The 22,217-nt window shown below is 46.3% G+C and overlaps 1 protein-coding gene across 1 annotated transcript in view; it reads right to left on the bottom strand.

Annotated features, from left to right (window-relative positions):
* Positions 1-7,135: 7,135 nt before the first annotated feature.
* The window catches only part of ISM1 (isthmin 1), a gene marked incomplete at its 5' end in the record, with an annotated part of 38,400 nt that continues 23,318 nt past the window's right edge, over positions 7,136-22,217 (bottom strand). The window contains 4 exons of the mRNA XM_084262032.1: positions 7,136-7,692; positions 9,318-9,407; positions 12,115-12,258; positions 15,133-15,400. Coding sequence (XP_084118158.1) covers positions 7,175-7,692; positions 9,318-9,407; positions 12,115-12,258; positions 15,133-15,400 — 1,020 coding nt within the window. The 3' untranslated portion in view covers positions 7,136-7,174. The remainder of the gene's footprint in view (positions 7,693-9,317; positions 9,408-12,114; positions 12,259-15,132; positions 15,401-22,217) is intronic.

The following is a 22,217-nucleotide window of genomic DNA, read 5'->3' on the forward strand; positions in this document are numbered from 1 at the left end:
CACCCCCTGACAGTGACTCAGACATCAAAGCCTAGCTCTCCTTCCATGTGTCCCTTCAGTGTGGGTGAGGCCCAGCTCCCTGTGTTATGGTCAGGGTGCTGTTTCCATCCCAGGACTGAGATTCAGCTTGGCAGTGTTGGATCTTGTATATAGCTGCATCTTGAAGTATGTAGCTTCCACTGTCCTCCTCTTCATCAGTGCTGGCAATGGTCAGGCATGGAGCATGCTGCTGGTCTCCTTTCAGCTCACAGACTGGATCTGCTGGGCAGTCCCATGGGCTGTATTTCTAAGCAGGCCACCCAGCCTAGCAATGACAGCTGCAGTTGGGCTTGAGGTTGAGTCAGCATCCTTTCCCACCTCCTGCCTCTGTATCTCTGGTGGCTTTGTGCCTCCTCTCTGTGCACTAGGAAGATGAGGCCGGGTCTCCCTGTCCTTGTAGGGAAAGATGTTACTGGCCCAGTGACCCAAGCCGTTGCCTCTGCTCCATCGTGCAGCTGGTGGTGCTGGGACAGGGGCAAACCCACCGCCCTGGGTGGCTGGCACGGACGTGAGAGAAAGGGGGTTGACCTTTGGAGCAAAAGCCGCATTAAATTACAGGAATACAGTGGCTCTGCCACTATGGGCAAGGGCAAAACATAGTTATTTGTCAAGGTTAACCACTGCCACTGACCTCTTGTGGACAGCTAAAAGCTGTGGTGCAGCTGCCACTGTGCTGCGGGCTCTGTGAACACACGTCCATGTGGGCTGTTACTCAGGAAAAGCGGCTCAATAGCTTTTCCTCCCCTTACACCTACCAGCTGGACCTTTTCATGTGGCTTCTCTGGTACTGTGTACCTAGTGGGGATTAAACACGCTGTGAAACAGTTGGGGAATGTGACTGTGAGGACATGGCCAGGCAAGGGAAGCCCTCAGCCTGCTGGGGACATAGGTATCACTTCAGTGTTACCTTTGGTAGGCGCCTTTTCAAGCCTTGCTTTGTTTCTTCTCTTTCCCCTCTCTGAGGCCATTGTCCCTCAGGATATCATTACCCACACACTGATTTGAATTTTGATGACCCTTAATGAGGCTGCTTAATGAGACTTAAAACACTGTTGTTTCCTCTCCAAGATGGCCAGAAGTCATTTGTGTTCCTTGTACTGCATCCACTTTCTCAACCCAAAGAGGAGACTCCTGTTTCTATGCTTTTCTGTATGCCTCCCAGGCAGGTTGTGTGATGAGGGTGGTGTAAGAGAACTGGTGCGCTGCTGTCAGACATGGTTACTGCTGCAGAGGCAGCCAGGACATTGGCACATGAGGATCTGCTTTTTCCTCCTGGTGGGGATTGGCTTTGGGTGGAGGCATCATGCTAGGATGTATCCCCTATCCATTTAGGAGGTGACAGGGACCACAAAAATGCTGGCAAACTGCTCTTATGCTTCTTTGGCAGGTGGGAGGTGGATGAAGCCAGGCTGTGCCATGGTTTGAAGGCAATTCCCATCAACTGCCTGACAGTAAATGCTGCAGAGGAATCCCTGTGTCCACATGGCAAGTATGTTTGTACCTGTCTCATCTTCTTACCTAACTCCAAGTGTCCTAGTCACTCAGGTAGGGCTTGTCCCAAAGCCAGTAGTGCCCTGGCTCTGTTTTGTTGTGGCTGAGTAATGTCCCCTCCAGAGCTGCCCTGGGAAGTGAGGAAGGGGATGGCTGCAGCTTGCCTTTGGGGACAAGCACATGGGTTATGCACAGCTGTGCAGAGATAGGAGCCATCCCAGAAGATGGTACTTGGAGTAGGAGCTGGTTCCCAAGCTTTCTCTGCTCCCCAAACTTTCTGACTCACATGCTGCCTCTGCCTCTGTGGTGTGCAGATGCCAACCCTTTCACGCCTCAGGCATGTTTCGGAGTCATACCAGATCCCCCCTGAGTGAAACACTGTTCCACACTAAGCAGTGGTCAGGCCCATAATAAAACAGCAAACTGACATTTAGCACATGTAATGTCATTTGTGCAGCTTTAAAAAGGAAATATTATCTAAGCGCTGCTCTGAAAGCTAGAGCCACCCACACTTAGTTTTGTTGGGGTTGGCCGGTTTGGCCTGTGCAGTACTGCTATCACTTCCACAGTATAACATTCTGAATCCCTTATAAACTGTTCCATTCTACTGAATGAAAAGCTTCTGTGTGTTTAAAAATACACCCTCGATCCTTCTTGTGATAGAGAAGTAAGGATAAAAACTTTCTAACTCCCTAAACTGATAGAAAATTAACAGTCATGACCGGCGTACTGCGGCTTTAGCAACACGGCTGGAAAGGGAAAACGAATAAACCTGCCACTCAGAGAGTAAAAGCCCGAGCTGAAGAATGACTGCTGCCAGTTCAGCTTCCTGGCCCTTCTCCCCCCCATGCAAGGGCAAAAATAGCCTCATCCCCTCTGTGCAGGCCAAAGGGAAGCGCTCTCCTCTGGGTCTGCTCCTGCAGACACTGCGCTCAGCAACGTACTGCGGCAAAGTGCATGACTAGAGGATATCCTAAATTAATTTACATAGATATATAAATATATGCATGTGTGTGTATTCTGTGTGAAATATGAAACTGGTGATTTCTTAGCCAAGCCCTTAATTTGTCTGAAACGGCGCAGGCATAATGGAAACTGCCCACACATTTTTCCGTTAAAAGTTACAAAGGGAAGGGAGGGGAGAACTGGCGATAGAAAACCACACGCTCGCTCAGCTGTCACACAACCGCCAATGCAGCCAGGCAGCAACCAGCACTCACATGCGTTTACTGGAAAAGGTGTCATCTTCATTCTGCTGCTCACTGCTGGTCTTCTGCTCGTGCCCTCCTTCTGGACTCCGTGGGTGTGGGCGGGAGGGACGTGGCTGTGCTTATTATGCCTTCACAGGTACATGCAGTGAGCATCAAGAGATCCAAGCGTGTCCGTATCAGTTTTGCAGCCTTGCTCCTCTGGTTTAAGAAGAGAGAGCCATGTCATGCCGGTGCCCCTTGTGTGGTGTCAGATGATCATGCAGGTGACTTTATGGAGCCTGCAGAGTAACTCTGAGTGGGTTATAACATCTCACTGCCCTGCCAGGAGCTAGGAATGGCACTCACCAGGTTTGGGTAGGGTTTCTGTGTAGTCTGTCCAGCCCGAAGGCAAGTACTTTTCTCTGAGGAGGGATGAATGTGTGACTCTGGTGCTCAGCCTAAGTGCTGCCCAGCAGGTACCCACTGCAGGGAGCCATGATGGCTGCTGGGCGACTCTAGGGGTGTCTTCATGGAGAATGCAGGAAGGGGAGCAAAGGAAAGGCTTGGGGGAGCATCAGCAGGTCCTTAGCCTCAGGCAGCTCCCTAGGGGAGCAGGCCATCACCTCACTGCCTTCCTGCGGCAGACCAGGAGACCACCACAGATAGAAGGCTGTGGCATTGTGGCCTGGCAGGGCCATCCCCCTCACTAAATGGCACACAGGAATGCTGCAATTCCCTGCCCCAACGCAGCAGATTCTTCAACTGGGAAAGGTTATTTCTCCTCTCCCACTTTTGGCTCTCCTGACCCTGCTCAGTTGCAAGTGTCAGGTTCATCAGTTACCCGCTGCAACCAAGGCTCCCATCAGTGGAAGCACTAGCTGTGGGAACAGCAGTGCTATGAACTGGCTGGCATTTTGTGAAAGAATGCGTTGACAGGGCTAACCATTTTGCACAGCGGGGGGGGATGCAGCTGGTAACTAACACAGGGCTGTGGGGATTCGACAATGTATGGTTTTGGTTTTTGCTATATTGTCCTGTAACCCGTCTGCATCGCTGTGGGTTATGTTAGTGGAATTTTGCTGCTCAGCAGCTGTCCAGGCAATGTGAAGCCAGGCCTACTCATCCTCCTCTTCACCATCAAAGGTACGCATTCAGCCCGTTTCTGGCTGCCTCGGGGCACCGCTCCACGCATCTTTCTCAGCAGTAACGCCAGCTTGAGGCGTTCCCGCCAACTCGACGGCAAAGCCATGCTGTAATCTGTATCTGTTGATTCATCAGGGTTAAAAATAACTTGGATGACTTGACTGGTTCCTTTTGCTGCACAAACAGCTGTGCTTGCCTGAGAGAAAGTGCAGAGGAGTAAACCCAGGAGGTAAAAACACCCTACTCTGGGGGTTGGACCTGATGATGTCTCGAGGTCCCCTCCAACCCCTGTGATTCTATGATTTGTTGATGAGAAATTGGTAAATGAGGGACTCTCAGGTCTTCTCAACATTGAGTCCATAAGTTCATGTTTCAACACCACCCACCCACACCCCCTCACCCCCAATATCTTCAGTTGGGTCGTCTAATATGCACGTTCTGTGGTGACTGAGAATCAAAACAGCAGCTCCTTCTACCTACTGACCTGTGCCCAGGAATGTAAACCCTTCCTCAGTTCCTCTTCTAATACAGGGAGGGACTGACCCAGATTTGGCCATGGTAAACTCCAGCGCCTCGCTAAGGACTACTATACAAAGTCACTTCAGGTACAATTTTAGTCATTGGAAAGGAGATAAAATAGAAGAAAAAAAACCACCCCTGCCCAGCCCTGAATGAATCACCATTTATTATAAACCAGGACTGACTTTGGTTTTAATGAAGCCCATTGCTTAAGACGGCAGAAATGCAAATACCGTCCTGACCTGTGCTCGGGGCTCATCCTGTGAAAAACCTGGTAGGTCCTTATCAGTGGTCACTGGGCTGCCTCAGCATTTCTAGCAAATTACGAGTGGTCACACTGGACAAGTTGTGTGCCATTTCATTTAGTAGAGTGTTTTTTCCTCTTCCCTGGCACCCTGTTATGGTCAGTACTAATGGTGTGGCAGCATTTCTCAATAGTGCAGTCATTTACTAATCCATAAGCTGTGGGGATGTGTTTTGTATTTCATGAATTGTGACTGCCCTCTCATCACCCCTCCGCTAGAGAAACCTGAGACCGCTGTCCCCCCCCACTGCTACGTGAAGTAAAAAGCAGGGCTTTCTCCCCACCATTGCAGAAAATACCTGTCTTCTCTATTAAGTGACTGATCCTGGAGCTGCTTATGCCTTTCATCCATCTGCTCTCAATTTAACTGGCTCCACCAGCTCATGGCTCCTTCTTATGACCTTGCAAGAATTTACAAAACCTGGCTTCTATAAAAACTAAGGGGTGATCTCCATGTTTACCCTCTTGCTCAACTAACCATGTTTTGTTACTACCAGCTAATGCTAGAATGTATCCACGTCTTCCCCCACCTCCCACTCAAGCCTGCATCTGGGAAGATCCCATGACTCCGCCAAGATTTCCAGCTGCTGCAGTTACTTCAGTAGCTCAGCTGCCATTGCACATGTGCAGTAGCTCTGCCTGGACCGCTGTGTTTCTGAGGCTCTGCAGCCTGTCAGACTGGGTCTGGCACGTTCGGGGGGAGCCTTTGCAGTGTATCCAGCACACATTTGGTCAGAGTGGGTGTCCAAGGGCCAAGCTGCTTTTTAATGACCCGATGCACACCACCTGGGCAGAACAACACAAGCCTGACACTTCCCAGACCTGGTGGACTTAGTATAAGCATGTGACCAGCCAGCACCTGTAAGGCCAAGAGTGCTAGAGAAAAGACTTACTGCATTTATGTGTGTACATATATAGAGGAAGGAATTGTCTTTCATAGTTGTCTTGAATCTTTCTGCTGTGACTGACTGCAAGGCAAGATCAGCTCTACCCCTGTGTGAGGCTCCACATCAGTGTGCACAGGTACATCAGACCACATAACCCAGAATGGGCGCTTCTCTAGTGACATGTAGTTTTGCTTTCCAAATGAAGACACTGACTTGCAGCACAACAGCTTTTCACAGGATGGAACTCTAAGTATTTATTTACCCACGGTGTAATCTTTAGCTTTCATAAGAACGCAGGTATCAGCTGCTTGATTACAGGATTATGTATGTAAACTTGCACTGTGTAAAAATTTGGAAGTAAAGTCTGTGCCTAACACCAGTCTTATTTTTGGTAATCAAGTTCCATCTACAGAAGCCTTTCATGTTAGAGACATATCCCACATGTGAGTTCTTGTTACAATTCAATAAATACTTTACAAAAATAATGCTAGCTTTTTTAAAAAAATCAATACTTTAACTCACCAATAGCTCCTCCCTGACAGCTTCCTTAAAAAATAGCTTCTTCTGCAGGACACCGTGCACTCAGCATATGATAAAAGGGGGGAAAGGGCTGGTTGCATGTGTAATCCCAGGGAGCTTAGAAATGTTTATTCCACTTTTCCCATTCTTTAAAAAGATAAACTTCTTGTCCTGGGTTCAGCTCTCGAGCGAGCAGCTGCGTCGTGCTCAGCTGCTGGCTGGGGCTAAACTGTGACACTTCACAGCAGATCTGAACACTCTTCTTATTATTAAAAATTGGGAAGCAACTGTAATTTTGTAGATTTTTTTTTTTTTCCTTTGGCTTCCTTCTCTGGCCTCACTCCTCCAAAGACTTATGGCATGTTCATTTGCAGGTAGCTGCCCTGGAGAACTGCTCCCCAACATAAAGACACACTCCCTGACAGCTGCAGCCCCGTATCTGAGATGTCTCCAGGACTGGGCTGTTTGTAACAACTCCTTCACAACCACTGAGCTAGAAGACAACAAGAATTCCAACAGAAAATTGCTGGTAACTGTCTATATTCACTTCTGAGTACTCTTACCCTTCCTTTCTTAGATATGACCGGGCATTAAATCAATTACAGAGAAAACTGGTGCTGTGGGTGTGCTCATCTTGTACACCACTGACACATGGAAGAACACACTCTGCAATCCTAGTGTTTACAACAGCTTTTAAGTGTGTGCCCTCCCCAGCTGGGGCCTTGGGGCCTGATGGTGACAGCAGCCACTCCCCACCCCCCTGCAGCCTGCACTTAGATTATAGCTGGGCAATAAAATGAAATGCACATTATTAAATGACTGTTATTGCTGTACAAAATCCTACCAGGACAGGGTTTATGTATGTCTGTATGTAAAAATAGTTGTGTGTGAGATAGATAGAGATATGTGTTTATAAATTACACACACTGTGAAAAATACTTATGTATTATATTACAACTATATACATTCATTAGAAAGAAACCCATCAACCCCTGACAAGGAGACAATGCAGCAGCCATTATCAGTTCTTTGGCATCCAGGAAACAAATGCAATTTTCTGTCTGAAGAGGAGGAAAATCGTTTCAGTATTCCCTTGCTTCTTGAAATTGCTTGTAATAGTCTTCATCTGAAGGGTTTTCTGTACACTTCTGCCCATTGTTTGGAGGCCGTGCTTCATTGTATCGGCTCCAGTCACCTTTGCATATAATCCAAGGCAGAATGTCCACTTTATAGTGGAGTTCTGCTGAGAATTCGATGCTGATCAGGTTTGGTGTCCCTGCCCCCTTCCCTCTGGTAATCAACTGCATATTGTCATCATAGCAGCAGTGCTGTGCTGCAAGCGTTGTGCTTTCCAGAGAGAGCATGGAGCGGATGCAGTATCGTGCAGTGGGCTTGTAGATCTCCAGTTTCTCCTTTGGGCCACTTGCATCTTTCCAGCGAAAGTTTTTCCTCTTGATTCGATCATAGATCTCAGCAGTGCTGTATGCAACTTCTCTGGGGTAAGAGCACGGGCAGCTGGGGAGATCATTGACAACTTTGTGCATATATTTCTTCAAGAACTCGCTTTTGCAGCTCATCCATCTTTCACAGCTATCAGTATCTGTTGAAGGGCAGGAAATGGAAACTTAAGGCACATTATGCAGCATCCCAGCTCATCTGCTCAGCGATAACAAATGAGTAAAGCGTAACTCTTCAGCACCAGTGCTCTGCTTGAGAGAGAAAGGGCAGTCAAAGCTCAGCTCCCTGCCTGAAACGTGGGGCTATGCCGTCCTGTCAGGTGAGGAGTTCACACGTGTGAGGCCTCGGGGCAGCACTAGCCTGAGTTACAGTGCAGCTCCCTGCCACCTTTGGCACTTCTACCTGGCAAGTTCTAATTTAGCTGCTGTTACTCCCACAGGAGATGCTATCACGGGTTTGCAAGCGGCAGAAATGAAATAGGGAAATCACAGTGATTTTTGATGCCAGTTTGCAGTTTAAACCCCTATCCCACACCCTCACCCTGTGAGACAGCAGATTCAGAAGCTGAAGGATTAAGTTTCTCATAGAAATTCCAAGATGGCTAGCAAGGCCTGGATTGTTTTTTCTAAAGTTCATTATTAAGCCCTGAGTCAGGCTGTCCTTTAACTAACAAATACTTTTTTGGATTTGGGCTCCATCTTCCCAAAGGGGTGTTTCAAGCACCTGTAGATCAAACATGGAGACCGACAGCTCAGCTGGCAAATGCAGCCAAAAGCGATCCAGATTCTGAAAGGGCGTACGTGACATAATATCAGAGTGTCTGTACATTAGGAGGACTTAAGGGCACCAGAGCCCTAACTTATAGCTGAGATTAAAGAGATTTATAGACTAGTAGCACATTTGATACTGGCACTTTATTATTTTGCAAGAGTCTTGGGAGAATCCAGTCAAACATCTCCTACCTAAAACATTATTTAGGGTCTCTACAGGCTTTCAAAAAAAACCCTGCACATCTTGCTCCACACTTACTTAACAGGACCCTGGAGTAAGGCAAAGGCTGGGTCCTAAAGCTCCTGCAGCAAACATTCCTGCAAAATATTTACTTAGTGATGCATGCCCTGTTTTTCTGCCATCTCAAAGAGTCCTGTCCCGGTGGTCATTAACTATTGTGCTCTGTCACCACAGGAGGGAGGTGCCGGGTTACATTATTTACCCAATCAGTCCTGCATCCGGTGTGGAAGACTGGCCACGCTAGGGCTTCATGGGAGGGATGAAATCAGAACGTTATAAAGCTGATGTGTAGGTAGAGCAGTATCAAGTCATGCCCTGTAAAATTGCTCTGGTTACCCCCACTGCAGCATGCACAGATATAAAAGCTATGCATCCCCTAAAAATAATTGTTGGGAGTGTTTTTTTAATGTGACAGCTGTACCTAAAATGTCTTTATAGTATCTTCCATCCGAGGCTATTTCAGCAAAGTGCTAGTGTGTGATTTTGATTTTCCCCCAGCCTTACAGCTCTTTTCTGAACTAGGACAGAGAATCAGCATTTTAGGATGACAGCAGCACAGAAATTTACTAAGACATAAGAGAAGAAAGATCCTATGACAGAAGCATGCTCAGGTTCAAATTGTAAACTTAAGCAAGACAGTAAGTGGCCATTATTACTGATATTTTAACCAAAATCTTGGTTCTGTGATGAGAGTCAAAACAGGAAAATCTAAGGAACTTCCTTATCTGTCACTGAGAGATTGACCAGGCTGCTTACCAACTTCAAACAGCTTGGTAGCGTTGAAGTCTTCACTTCCTGCAAGCAAGCTGACTTCTGTGGCAGCTGTCCGGAAGGTATCTTCAATCCCTAAGACAAACACATGTTAGCAGTGGTGGTGTTTGCCTGCTAAAACACAATGTAATCAACTGCCTCCCTGCTATGCCCTCCTTCCCCAGTTCTGCCAGGTGCTTTTGTCAGGCAGGAAAGTAATTGGAGGAGGGAGCGTTCACTGAGAAGTGTAACAACCAAGCCGTGGTGATGGGAAGATCAGCATTAGTGTCCTGGTTCTGGCCAGGCCAGAGTCAATCTCCCCAGGCAGTCATCACAGGTGAGCTGTGTTAGCCCAGGTGAGCTGAGTTAGCCCAGGCTGTTTTCCAGCTAAGCTGTGGTGTTTGGAAGGTCAGCACTAGCTTATTCCAGAGGTCACAACTTTAGAGCTCAGATTATATTTAGGCCACAAACTGTTCAGTTAAGGAACCCAGTGCAGGGACAGCAATGAGAGAGCTAATTTTGTTCCTCCTCTTCCCAACAAAGGCTTGCCAGCAGCTCCTCATAACTCAGGTAGGAGCTTTGCACACACCTTACCAACAGCTTTATGTGACCAGCACCTTCTCCAGAGCATGGATCACAAGTGGCTGACAAGGTAAAACAAGTGTCCTACGAGAAGCTGTAAGGCCTTGGGTATAGCATGGTGCCTAAAGGAGACAGACAGCCTTTGTGCTCCTTTCTCAAATAGAGTAACATGCCTCAAGACAGCGGAGCAGTTCAGGTCCATATGAGGGCCACCATTTCTCAGGAAGTACAGGGAAGAATGGTTCTGTTGCAAGAAGACCAGTGCCTGATGGTCTCCCAGTGCTAGGGAGTTGAAAAGTGAGCAGTTGACAATTACTAACCTCCCCCCACCTCTCACAATCAAATAAAATAGCATCTTAAAATACCGGATTTTCCTACAGCCTCCTGTTAAGTGTTTGCAATCAGTAGAGACAAACAGATTGCCAGAAAATGGATTAATTGATCTTGCCAAAGTAAATATCCTTTCAGCACTGCTTTAGCTTCACCTACCCACCAGCCTGGTGCTTCCCTTAAAACAAATGTCTCTTCAAAGAAGCATTAAAATAGGTTTAGGTTGGGTTTGGTTCCCCCCTCCCCCCGCCTCCACTGAATTAAAGACCTCCAAGGAGAGCAGAAAGCTCTTCAGTAAGTGATAACTATATGGTTAATAAGTCTATTTACCACCCATCAATGAACTTTCCCCCGGTCTTCTGAACTGGGGCATAATAGTGGCTTGCAGAGCTTCAAAACAGCCTCAGGCTGCTTGTCAATATAATCATCACAGGGTTTTGCCTTAACTCCAGCAGTAGATGCAAAGTAATAGATACCCAAGAAACCATTACAAGGCAGTAATTCACTGCTGGAATTATAAACAGCAGAAGCTGGGCTTTGCCCTTGTAATTTCAAAAATGTCAGCAGAGCCTCAGAGAGAATATATTTTGCTTGTTGATTGCTGGGGGTCTGTTACATGACATAATATATTATTTCAAGTTTGCCACTGTTTGATGCTTGCTGGTAATAAATACTGGAGAGTATCACTGTGGGCTGCATGCTGCCTTCTGGAATTAACCCCTTATTTGTGAGGGTTTAGGATGTATGACAGCATCCAGAGACGTTTTCTCCTGAACTGCTGAAGGCCCAGCAGCCCTTACCTTGCCCTGGATGCACACATCCATCCAAGTGTGAGAAACTTCAACTCTCTCGCTGATGCTCCTACATTTTCTCTCCAGCACCACTGACATTTCACTTCCCATTACAAAAACCTGACCTCCAGTTTAAGAATTTCGGCCTTCCTGAGTCATTAAGTAAACTCAGTGAAATGCACACCCCCACGGCATGTGTTTTTACTTCTCCCCAGTCTTGGGAAGTACCAAAAACTGCTCCTATCCCTAGCATTGTGGCAAGTACTGCATCACTGTAGCATAAATTTTTATGATGTAGGTTTGGGTGCCCAGCGCTGCTTTCACCGAAGCAATAACTGCATGTTGGTAAGGACACCTCGGCTACTGACTTTTAAATGCCAATGCCTGTAGGCAGCAGAGCTAAGGAAGGCTCCTTGGCTGTATTTTCGGAATACATTCAAGCCCAAGCTATACATTCCTTCCTCCCGTTTTGTTCCAGCTGTTGCAGGACCAGACTTGCTGCTTTCTAATTCTCTAATTATCAAGCAACATGTAATGAAACAGAGATGACATTTCTACTTCTGTACTGACTTTCTAGGATAGGACATTTTGTAGCTTGATGCCTCACGATCTCTGGAGTGAAATGCAAAGCAGGTACCTGGAGTCTTTTTTTTCCTATTAACCCACATGGAGTCTTAAGGCAACTCTGTGTATATTGGGCACAAAATTCAGAAGCCATATAACTGGGGGAGAGCTGAGGTAAAAGCACAGCTGCTTTCAGATTCAAAAATGAATACAAATTTGTTTCAAGCGAGTAGGTTACACCCTTTGTAATACAGAACATACACAGAAATGACTGCCATAACCTAAAAAAAAAGCCTGTGTTTGACTTTGAAGTCCCAAGGGATCACAGACTGCATCTAGCAGCACGTCATTCCTAGCGAAGAACCTGCCCTTTCATGAATGGCCTTGAGGGCCAGCGTATCTCTTTCCACCAAAGCTCTTACCTAGCCAGGGAACAAATGGGCCCCGGGCTCTGGGAACAGGAGGGCTCTCCTTCCCGCCCTGGACAGCCTCTCCCCGCTCCCCTCTGACAGCAGTTCACATGAACATGATCACACCTGGGCAGTTGGGCCTGTCGCAGGTCCGTGACTCGGTAGCGGTGCAGGCGTACCCGCACGACCTCGTCCGCTTCTGATTGCCGCTCCCACAGGTGACGCTACACAGGGACCATGGGCTCCAGTCTCCCTCCCCATCGATGTAATCTGTGTAAGACCAAAGATGAGGAAGGAAATGAAGAAACAAAACTCCTACTACCCAAAACTACTGTGTAGTGGTTTTTATTAGGAAGGCAAAACAAGAATGTAATCCAGATGTCTCTACCTGAAACTCGGGCTAAACGCCAGGCGTAAGCCTGCTGTTTAAATGGTTTTCACACTTGATGCTCCTCAGGGAAATGCATGCAACATTATTTGAAAAAATGTTTCCTTTCTCTTTTGACCTTTTGGCAGCTGAGAATCCTCAGCTGCAAAGCTGGGTCATGAACTAACAGTGCACATCTAGTCACGTAATTCCCCTGTACGTAGGGACTGACCACAGACTAATCAGGCACAGGATAAATGACGTTTTCTTTCTCTTCTTTTCAAAACGCGCAGCAATAGCACAACACTCAATTAATTTTTAGGACATGGGGAATGTTGGAGTGCTGGAGGCTGAGAGTCACGCATGAAAATTGCAATTTTGTTCTTCAGCCCTTTGAACAGGAATCAGATACCACAGGAATACTGCCCCGAACAGAGGGAACTGCGTATCCTGTGCCCAGAGTCACATGTGTGTTTCACGTGAGTTAGTAAATAGCATCAAATCTGACTCCTGACTAGCAGGAGCCTTCTGAAAATGAAACATGACTTTATTCCCTTCTGGTTTACAGCCAAGGGCAAACACTATCAAGTCTGCACCACTCTAAGTATCTAAACCCCTTAAACCTCACTCCTTTGCTGAGGTAACTGCTGCACATCATACCTCATGAAGGCCACTACGTGGAGTCCATGAACCAATCCCAGTTTCCTTGCCTTCCACTGGCCTCCCCAGCTGAGCACTCTCTCTCTCCCTAGGAAACATCTGGCTTAATGGATTTCTCTGCAATCTACAGCTGTTTAACTGACCTTGTGATCACAGCTTGCTCATTGGGTTAATCATAGCAAAGCAAAACCGTGTCTAGTGACTCTGAGCCAGCCCTGCCCTATAGCTATAGGCTGAATGCGTATGCACAGGCAAGACACAGGGACAGATTCCCGCTCCCCCCCTTCACTGCCATGCTGTCTGTGGGCTTCCTGAGCTGGTTAGTAGAACACGTAACTTGATTTGTACCATATGTAATGACTGACGACAACTCTGTGGGGTGCTATTAAACATTTATTGCCAGGAGTACGGGAAGGTTATATATCTCACTCGTAGCGAGCTGCCTAGAGGCGGGTTCTCAGAGCAGGGACCTTACGTGCTTTGCCTCCTTTTCTTACAGTGCTGCTCATTGGTATGTAAATCCTGAGTCCTCAGTGTGATGCAGGTGGGACCATGGCTACTGTCTGTGTGCACAAGATGGCTTAGGAAAAATGAGATCTGCCCTCTCTCCCTGGTTCTACTCTCCTTCCCAGCTCTTTTCCAACTCTGATTTCCCTTCTCCATGTGACTGGTGAGGCAGAGGGGGATGAGCAGGTGCAATGCTTGTCAAAGAGCCCTGCCTGAGAGGCCCTGAAGGGCAGGCAGAACCCTGCATTCCTTTTCTCAGGAGCTGTGAAATGTGTGAACAGGGCAATGGCTGGAACTAGTATAAAAGCCCTATGGGGCAGGATCCTGCTACATCCTGCTGGCCAAGGCCAATGGCACAGGACATTTTAGGTTAGACAGAAGGTTAGGAGTCTTTTGCAATTAGTAGGGTGCTCTGAAATACGGCAGAGAGCTCCAGGATAGTTTTCAGGCCTGGTCTTTATACTGCACTGTGAAACACACAGGATCTACTATTAAATAAACCGTGTTGGATTTTCAGCTGGAGCTCAACCCACTCTTCTTATTTTTGTATTTGTAATGCTTGTTGGTTTTTTTTTTTTCAAACACAACTATTTGTGAAAGCAATTTTATTTTACCTAAATGAATAACTACCTAATACACAAGTTCTTGGTAATAAAGTGTGCCCACAAAGAAATGCAGGTGCAAAAAGAAGGGATTTAATCTCCTGGCCACAAAATTTCATACATGCATATTTTGTACATGTTTAAATGCACCATTCCAGGAAAATGTCTCTCAACTTTCTAGGCCCTGGGACTTAATGTTAACCAACACAGGAGAGAAATAAGATGGAATCAGCTGCTCTGCAGTATCTAGGGAACCCAAAAGAAGTGCCAAGGTAGAAGTACTGTGGCTTTGAAACCCTGTTCTAACTAGTATCTTCTGTAATTACATACACCTTAACCCGAAGTGGCCCTGAACTACCTGTGAGCACACACTGGTTCACCCTCTTAACACGAATAGTTCCAGCCCGCTGGGGTAGTGAGCAACTAACTGTAGCTCCTCTGTTTCTAGTTTCTGCAACTGTTTCATACAACAAGCTGAAAACAATTGTTTTCACCATGACACATCTGGAAGAGAATTACACATGCAAATACACAATGTTCCTGCTGCATACGCCACTCCCCACACATGCACCAACATAATTCAACTTATTTGTGTACCCACCAAATACTACCACAGTTTAGTACTTGCTTATTTATCCAATAGTTAGACTTCAGTTCCCAAACCACCACACGGTTCTAAATTTGTACTTATCCTTACTCTAAAAATAAATATGAAACCTTGTTTCCTTTGCTTTTAAAAAAAGTACACTTAGGACTAAAAAAAGGTCCTCTTATGGGATAACTGGTATGATTTTCAAGATTATAGACTTACTGGTGGAATGCAGCTACCACAGTACAGCTTGTGCATCTGCACAGATTTGTATTTAAAAGCTGATGAACAAAAGCCACATGTTGAAAAAACTCTATTTTGCTTGGCCTGCTTTCAGCGAAGCCTCACCATTCTCATTTCCCCCAAACTCGTTTTTACAATCCCAAGGTGCCCATAAGAGGCCTGGAACGCAAACTTACCATACTCTGGCTGCTCCTTGGACTCAAATGTCCGGTGACTGGGTGCATGACTATCCCACCCACCGAGAGGGTTTAGGAAGTTGCTGTCCTCAGTAGTGCTGTCATACTTGTAGTCCTGGTCACCGCTGCTCATGCGAGTCAAGGTGGAGGACCTTTGCCACCAGTTTCTCCAGTCAGGTGATGGGACTGGCCAGCTAGGCTTGCTGCTCTCTTTCTGCAGATCCTTGTCTGTCTCGGTGTCAGGGCCATCCACCACTTCAATGGTAACCTGTGGGATGCAAGAAAGAGCAGCCCATCTGTCAGTGGGAAACTTTCTATACAGCAAAGACAAATGGCTGGTGTTGCCTTGCAAAGGGGCTGCGTTCCCATGGTGTAAACCATATGGGGATTACTGAGCCCAGAGATATGCGGCAGCTGAGTGATTCCTTCTGCTACCTCTGCTGAATCAGACCTTGGAACAAAGGCTAGGAAAAATCCCGCACAAAATAATAACAACCCACACTGTGCCTAAAACCTCTGCAGCAGAATTTTCTGCTTTATGGGGAAAAGATGTTTAAACCCCAACATATATGACCAGAAAAAGAGAACCAAATCTGTTATGCTAATTACACTGAAGCCAAATTGGAGGCAAGCATGATGCACACCAGCGTGCTGAGACTGTTCCCAGGGCTCGGACTGACTCAAGAGGGCCAAGTAAGTCCACAGGCACAAGGTGCAGAGCCTGGGGTCTCTGCTGGGCTGGCTTTGGCCTTGCCTGCTAGCAGCAGCATGGCCCTTCCCCTTGCCTGGCCTCCTTGCAGCACCGGCGCTTCCATCACCCATGGCGTGGGCTGTCAGCACGACGTGAAACCCCGCGCTGCGGTGATGAGCACCGGCAGCACTTTCAACCAGTGGCGCCGAGTAGCTGCTTGCTGCTAAGCCCTGTGAAGCAGGGCCTCTTTCTGTGCTGGAACAGAATCATACACAACCCACGTATGGTTTCTATGGAAGCCTAGAGCTTTGCTGCCCAATTTCCTCACAGACATGGTGAATGTGAATATACTTCTGGTCAGGGACAATCCTGGATTACTCTTTTTCTGTACTGAACAATCTGTAATCATGAAACTCTTGGATAAATACTGTGCATCTAGGTGACTGTTTAGGTAGAGCTAGGAACTAGCCATCACAAGCCTTGACTCTATGAGTGAGTCATGCAAGCATAGTGTGGCCATGGATAAATCATAACATGCTTTGTGCTTCTGTCGTTCAGTGATTACACCCGACTGGCTAAATAGCCATGATACTGAAGTGACTCTCAGACATACCTATAATGCTTAATGGGTACAGAGGTGTTTTGTAGATTTGCAGAGCAATCTTTGCATGAAAATTGGGTTGTGTAAGCCCAGGAAAAACAGAATAATATACTATTATGCTAAAAGTAATTTACATGGCTCTATAGATTTGCATTTTGGATAAAAGGTTTAGTATTTAGACACACACACACACACACACAAAAGAAAGAAAAGACCCTCTGTGTTTCTCCAGCTACCTGTGACCCACAGAGGACTGTGACATGGGAAGCAAGACAGAACTGCTGCCATAGCTTCATGGCTGCTGACACAGCTGTATAAAGACAGTGCCCACACGTCCTTTTTTGGAGAAAGGAGATTTTTCATCTCTTTCATGCTTTGCATTTGACCATAGCCCAAGCCATTGAAATGAAACGATTTTGAGGCAACTAAGAAGCTCCACTGGGAGAAAGAGCAAGAGTGAGGGAAAGTGCTGTTGTCAGCCTAATAGCATCTTTTACACAAGAGAGATTTTACTCCCAGACTAAACATGGAATTGGAATGATTACTTCATTGAACCTCAGTTTTTGCAGACCAAGAATTAAAATGGATTTCATAAGTTCAAAAACATCAGGGTTGGGTCAGGGATTCAACATTGTTGCATCTATCCAAGCAAAACAGAGTTTTCACAATAAGTGAAAGGAAATAGTGCTCCTGAGCAGCTAACACTGTGCGCGGCTGGCCAGTTGCAGGGCTTTAGTACTGCCCATGTGAAATTAGTATGACTCCAGTACTTCAGCAGCGAGTACTTTTAAGACCACAGTAACTTTGTAAGCAATGACTCAGTAAAGCGGGGAAAAATATCTCTCATAAAACAAAGACCGGGAGCACTTGATAGTCATTCCCTTTTCTTTGGTAATCTGGAGTTATGTGCTAGTGACTCAGAATGAACTCCCATTATTTCAGCCAGGTACACTTTGAAAAACCATAGGCATTTGATTTAAAATACCTATTCAGGAACCCAAGGCTGTTTAAGCCAAAGAGGGTTTGTAGGGACAGAGAAATCTGCATTGCGCTATGTGCTACACTGGGGAAGAGAGGCAGGTGTAACACACAAACTTCCAGGTTCGTGAGACCTCACCAGACTTCCAACAGCACTGCCAACAACTTCCTTTCAGGCTGTGGCTGTGCAATCAGATATCCCACTTCAGCCTGCGTTTACTACCAAGGAGGCTTATTGCAAAGGCCTTTAAAATGAGTTTTCCAGCAGAAAAGAACTTAGCCTGCACCAAAAGCCTCTCACATCTGGATTAGAGCTAGCTAACATGGAGCAAAGAGGGAAGCCACAGCCCATTGGGGTGACCCAATGCCCAGGGTAGGTGTTCTTGTCAGCAGCAGGTGAAATCACACGCTGCTGCTTTCAGTGATACCTGGGCAGGGAAACAGTTCTTTCCAGCATTACTGTAACTCACTTTGCTGTGCTATGGTGCTTTGACACCCATGAACCAGATAAGAAGTTGAAGCCCTGAGACCAAATTAATCATCCCCTTGTCTTAAAAGAGAAGAGAGGTCTGGGGAGAGGAGGTGTCCAGGGAGATCCACCCCAGCATAAGCAGGATTTTTTAAATAGCCTATTTAAGAAATGAACATAACAACAGCAAAACCCAATGTGGCAGTCTGGCCCACACCTATATTCCTCTTTCTCCTATTTTAAGCTTGGATTGCACAGTTGTTTGTTTAAGATGTGGCATAAAAAACCTCACATCTGTGAAAGAATGTGAAAGAAGAAAAAGTGAAAGAAATTCTAGAAGGGATCCTGGGATTGCCTGAACTGCCACTCTTGGAACTTAAAATAAAAGATGACTGCAGTTGAGCCTGGTTCTGTTTGTTTTCAGGGCCTCAGCTATGCTCTGCCCTGTGACAATGAACTCTAATGCATGCTGCAGAGGCAGGAGGGAATCTGAGTGACCCTAATTAATCCCTCCACGGTATGACCCAGAAGTTAGGGCAGAGGTGTGAGAAGAGGCTGCTGATGCGGGTGAGCAATTGCTCCCTTATCCCAGCTGAAAATTTTGAAAAAAACCAGTAAAGACTGAATTCTTCCCTGTACTTCTCTGTACTTCTGTGGTGGTTTAGCCCTGGCTGGAGGTCAGATGCCCACCACACTCAGTCTATTACTCCCCTTTTTAGTTGGACAGGGGAGGAAATATATATATTAAGAGGCTTAGGAGTCAAAATAAAGACAGGGAGAGATCACTCTGTCATCAACGATGTGGGCAAAGCAGACTCAACACAAAGTGAAGAAGAGAGAAACTACTCTATTACACTACACTACAACTACAAAGAACAGTGAAGAAAAAACGGGTTTGGGAGCATGACCAGATCTTAAAACACTTTCCCCCCACCACTCCCTTCTTAGCAGACTTTAGTGAGGATGTTGCTCCCTTCTTCCCCCCTGTTCACAGCACAGGGGGGGCAGGGACTGGGGAAAATGGGGGTATCGGTAGCACCTTCCCCCATCCCTCCATTCTAAGCAGACTTCCCTTTAGCCATGATCTTGCTCCCTTCTTCCCCCTGCTCGCAGTACAGGGGGGCAGGGACTGGGAAAAAATGGGGTTCTTGGTTACTTCTTCATAAGCTGTTTTCCTCTTTCAGATCTTAGAACATCTCTAACCTCCCTCCCCACTCCCTTCTTAGCAGACCTCACTCTAGTCATGGTTTCACTCCCTTCTTCCCCCCAGTCGCAGCACAGAGGGGCAGGGACTGGGAGATGGGGGCTTCGGTCAGTCCCTTGCAAGTTGGTTTCCTTCTCGGCCAGGGGCAGGGGGGGGGGCGGGGGGTGCATTCATTCCACACCCTCCCTCTGCTGCACTGTGGGGTCTCACCCACAGGAGATAGTCCTCCATGAACTTCTCCAACTTGAATCCTTTCCCCAGGGCTTTATCTATTCACCAGCTACCCTGGAGTGGGTCACTGCTATGGCAGGCAGTCATAAATCACAACGTCTCTCAGTCCCAGTCCTCTGTGGGGTCACCAGCCTCCCCCAGCAAACCTGTTCCTGTGCAAATCTCTCTCTCACTCATCTCTGTGTCTCTGTTTCTCTCCCTGGCTGCAAGTGCTGGCAGGGGCTTGTTCCAATGCAGGGTCACAGCATCTCCTCTATGTCTCCACCTGCTCCATGCAGCGTGGAGCCCCTCCACGGGCTGCAGGTGGGGTCTCGGCCTTTTCCATGGGTTTCTCCACAGGCTGCAGGGGCATCTTTCTCTCCAGCACCTGGGCCGCCTCCTCCCCCGCCCTGTCCCGGCCTTGGTGTCTGCACAGCTCGGTACATCTTCTCGCTCCCTTCTCCGGTGGCAAAATGCAGCTGCTTCTGGGTTGTTTTCTCCTGTATGTGATTCTCAGAGGCGCTGTGACTATCTCTCAGGCCACAACTTTGGCCTTGAATTGCTCGTTGTGTATAGTTAGGCTGGCAGAAAACTCCAACTGCTGCTTAAAGAAACCGTCTCAGCAGCACAGCCTCACAAAACTGCAACATTCCACCCCTCGCCTCTGTGAATCACATATATGCCAGTACAGAGGCCTTAGCAACATTACCCCCAACTATACATACACAAATGTATCTTGTTTGAGCACTTTCTGTACTGGGGCTCGTTTATAATACGGGGAAAAGGAATCAGATCTAGAACCTGAGTCATTAAAAACGGGCACTTGAAGCAGCTCTGGGAAAGCTCTTATGCTTTATAATTACTCCAACAAAAACACCTTCACTCAAAAATTAAGAACTAGACCTTGTTTAGTATTTCTATTTTGGAGACTATTTTAAAGACTTAATTTTCTTCCAGTAATTATTAAAACTAAAAGTTTTATATGTTTTTTCCTCAAGCTTCCCAAATTGTTTGCGGTAACATGGTTCTTGTATAAATCTGGAGTCATCTCCATAAGTATTTAAAATTAAAATGAAGCCACTTCTTTTATGGTTGTGTGAGCTATAAATAAGGATGGTCCTCTAAATATTGTTAAAAACAATTGGCATAGGTACATTAAAACAACAGATTTGCAGTGAAACTTCTAATGAAACAACTGTATCAAGCACAGATGTCTTGAGACACCAACATCCAATTTTCTCCTAGCCAAAAATATACAGAAGATAAATATTATCCCTGCCTGTTGGAGCGCACGGAAAGTTCTGTGTACTTGGTCCTGTTCACTGAGACAATGTTTCTGAATTCACTTTAATGGTGTAAACATCGCCCTAGGCAACTGGAAGATTTTGTTTCAGGAAGAACTACACTTGGATATTGTGCAAGCAGTGGGTTCTATGGCATTTCTATCCTCTGTTTCCTTCACATGAGTGATACAAATCTGCAATGCAGACCTTGCTGTTCTGTAAAGTGCAAGTCAGCACCAAGGTAACTATAACAGCAGGAGAGAAATGTGTTCATTGTAAGACATTGAAATGTTAAATTTAGGTTTACACCACATAACAACTTCAGTTAAAATGATATCGATAGTGATACCACTTTCCCTCTGGTTAGGTCAAGACAGCTCACTTGGAATAGTTTTCTGGACTTGTTGAAAGGAAACTGAAGGACCCTAAAATTTTGCTGGGAGCAAAGACAACATTGCAACTCAGAACCTGCACTTTGTCTTTAGTGTTGCCAGTCCCAGCTGCACCCTCTGATAGGCCCAACTGAACCCCAGAATTACAATTCTGGTCCAAAAAACAGCTCTGAATTGCACTCTGCAGCAAGCTCATTAGATCATAACATTAGGAAATGTGTGCAGAGGTAGTAACAGCTCTAGTACTGACAGTGGTTTAACTGTGGCCCTCTGACACCCTGCTCTGCCTGCACTAGTCTCTTTGGCTTTCTAAGAGGACTAACTAGTTCCTGACATGGCTACACCGTATTTCTGGTGCTGTGGCCAGCTCGGCAAAGCAGCGATACTGGCCAGGGAGATGGTGTCAGGAGCCAGGAGATCTCCATGGTACAAACCCAGCACCAGAAACAGCGTAACTGCAGTGCCTGCTCTTGAGCAAAGGTTGGCTGTTGGGTTTGGGGAGTTTCTCTTTTAACTGTTCTGTCAGTGCGTGGAAGACTTCTGGAAGAGGAAACTTCTAGATTTCCTCTTGCATGTTTAAAAACCTTTTCATGTAAACCTGTGCTCATTTGACAAGCCAGCTGAGGAATGCCTACACAGACCTTGTAACTTGCAGGGTTATTATTCAGAGTAAGAGAACAGTTCCTACTCCTGAGTAACAGAATGAAGTCACAGAAAGTGTCATCCTGGTCTAGCATGCAAAGAGTCAAACAGCTCTGACTGTTGTTAGTTTTTCCTAGAACACAGTCCACTCTGCTTATATGTGATTATCACCTGATCAAGCTGTCTTTACCTCAAACCATTAATTTTACTTGTTTTTCCCAATTCTCTCCCACATCACACTGGGGTACTGTGAGTAAACAGCAATGTGGTCGTTTTAGCTGGGTCAAACCTCAATAGTAACTTTTCAACCCGCTGTTTCAAGCTGAGTTTTATATCTGTTTATTAGGGTCTTAAAATTTCCAGATATAATTACGCTTTAAAATGTTATTTTTGGTCTATGTAGATATGTACAAGTAGAAGGGAAAAGAAGCTGTGCGTCTTTGAGACGTAAATGTGCCCTTTGTACTAGAGGGCACATAGTATACAGAAGCTTATTTCTCCTTTCCAACCTTACTGTCCTATCAGGACTATTAAATTAACACCCCCAGGGTTGTAACTTACAGAGCCTGAAGCCATCGTGCAAAAAGAAAAATGCAGATCAATTCTGCTTTCACC

This window comes from Gallinula chloropus (assembly GCF_964237585.1).
Source record: "Gallinula chloropus genome assembly, chromosome: 3".
Lineage (NCBI taxonomy): Eukaryota > Metazoa > Chordata > Aves > Gruiformes > Rallidae > Gallinula > Gallinula chloropus.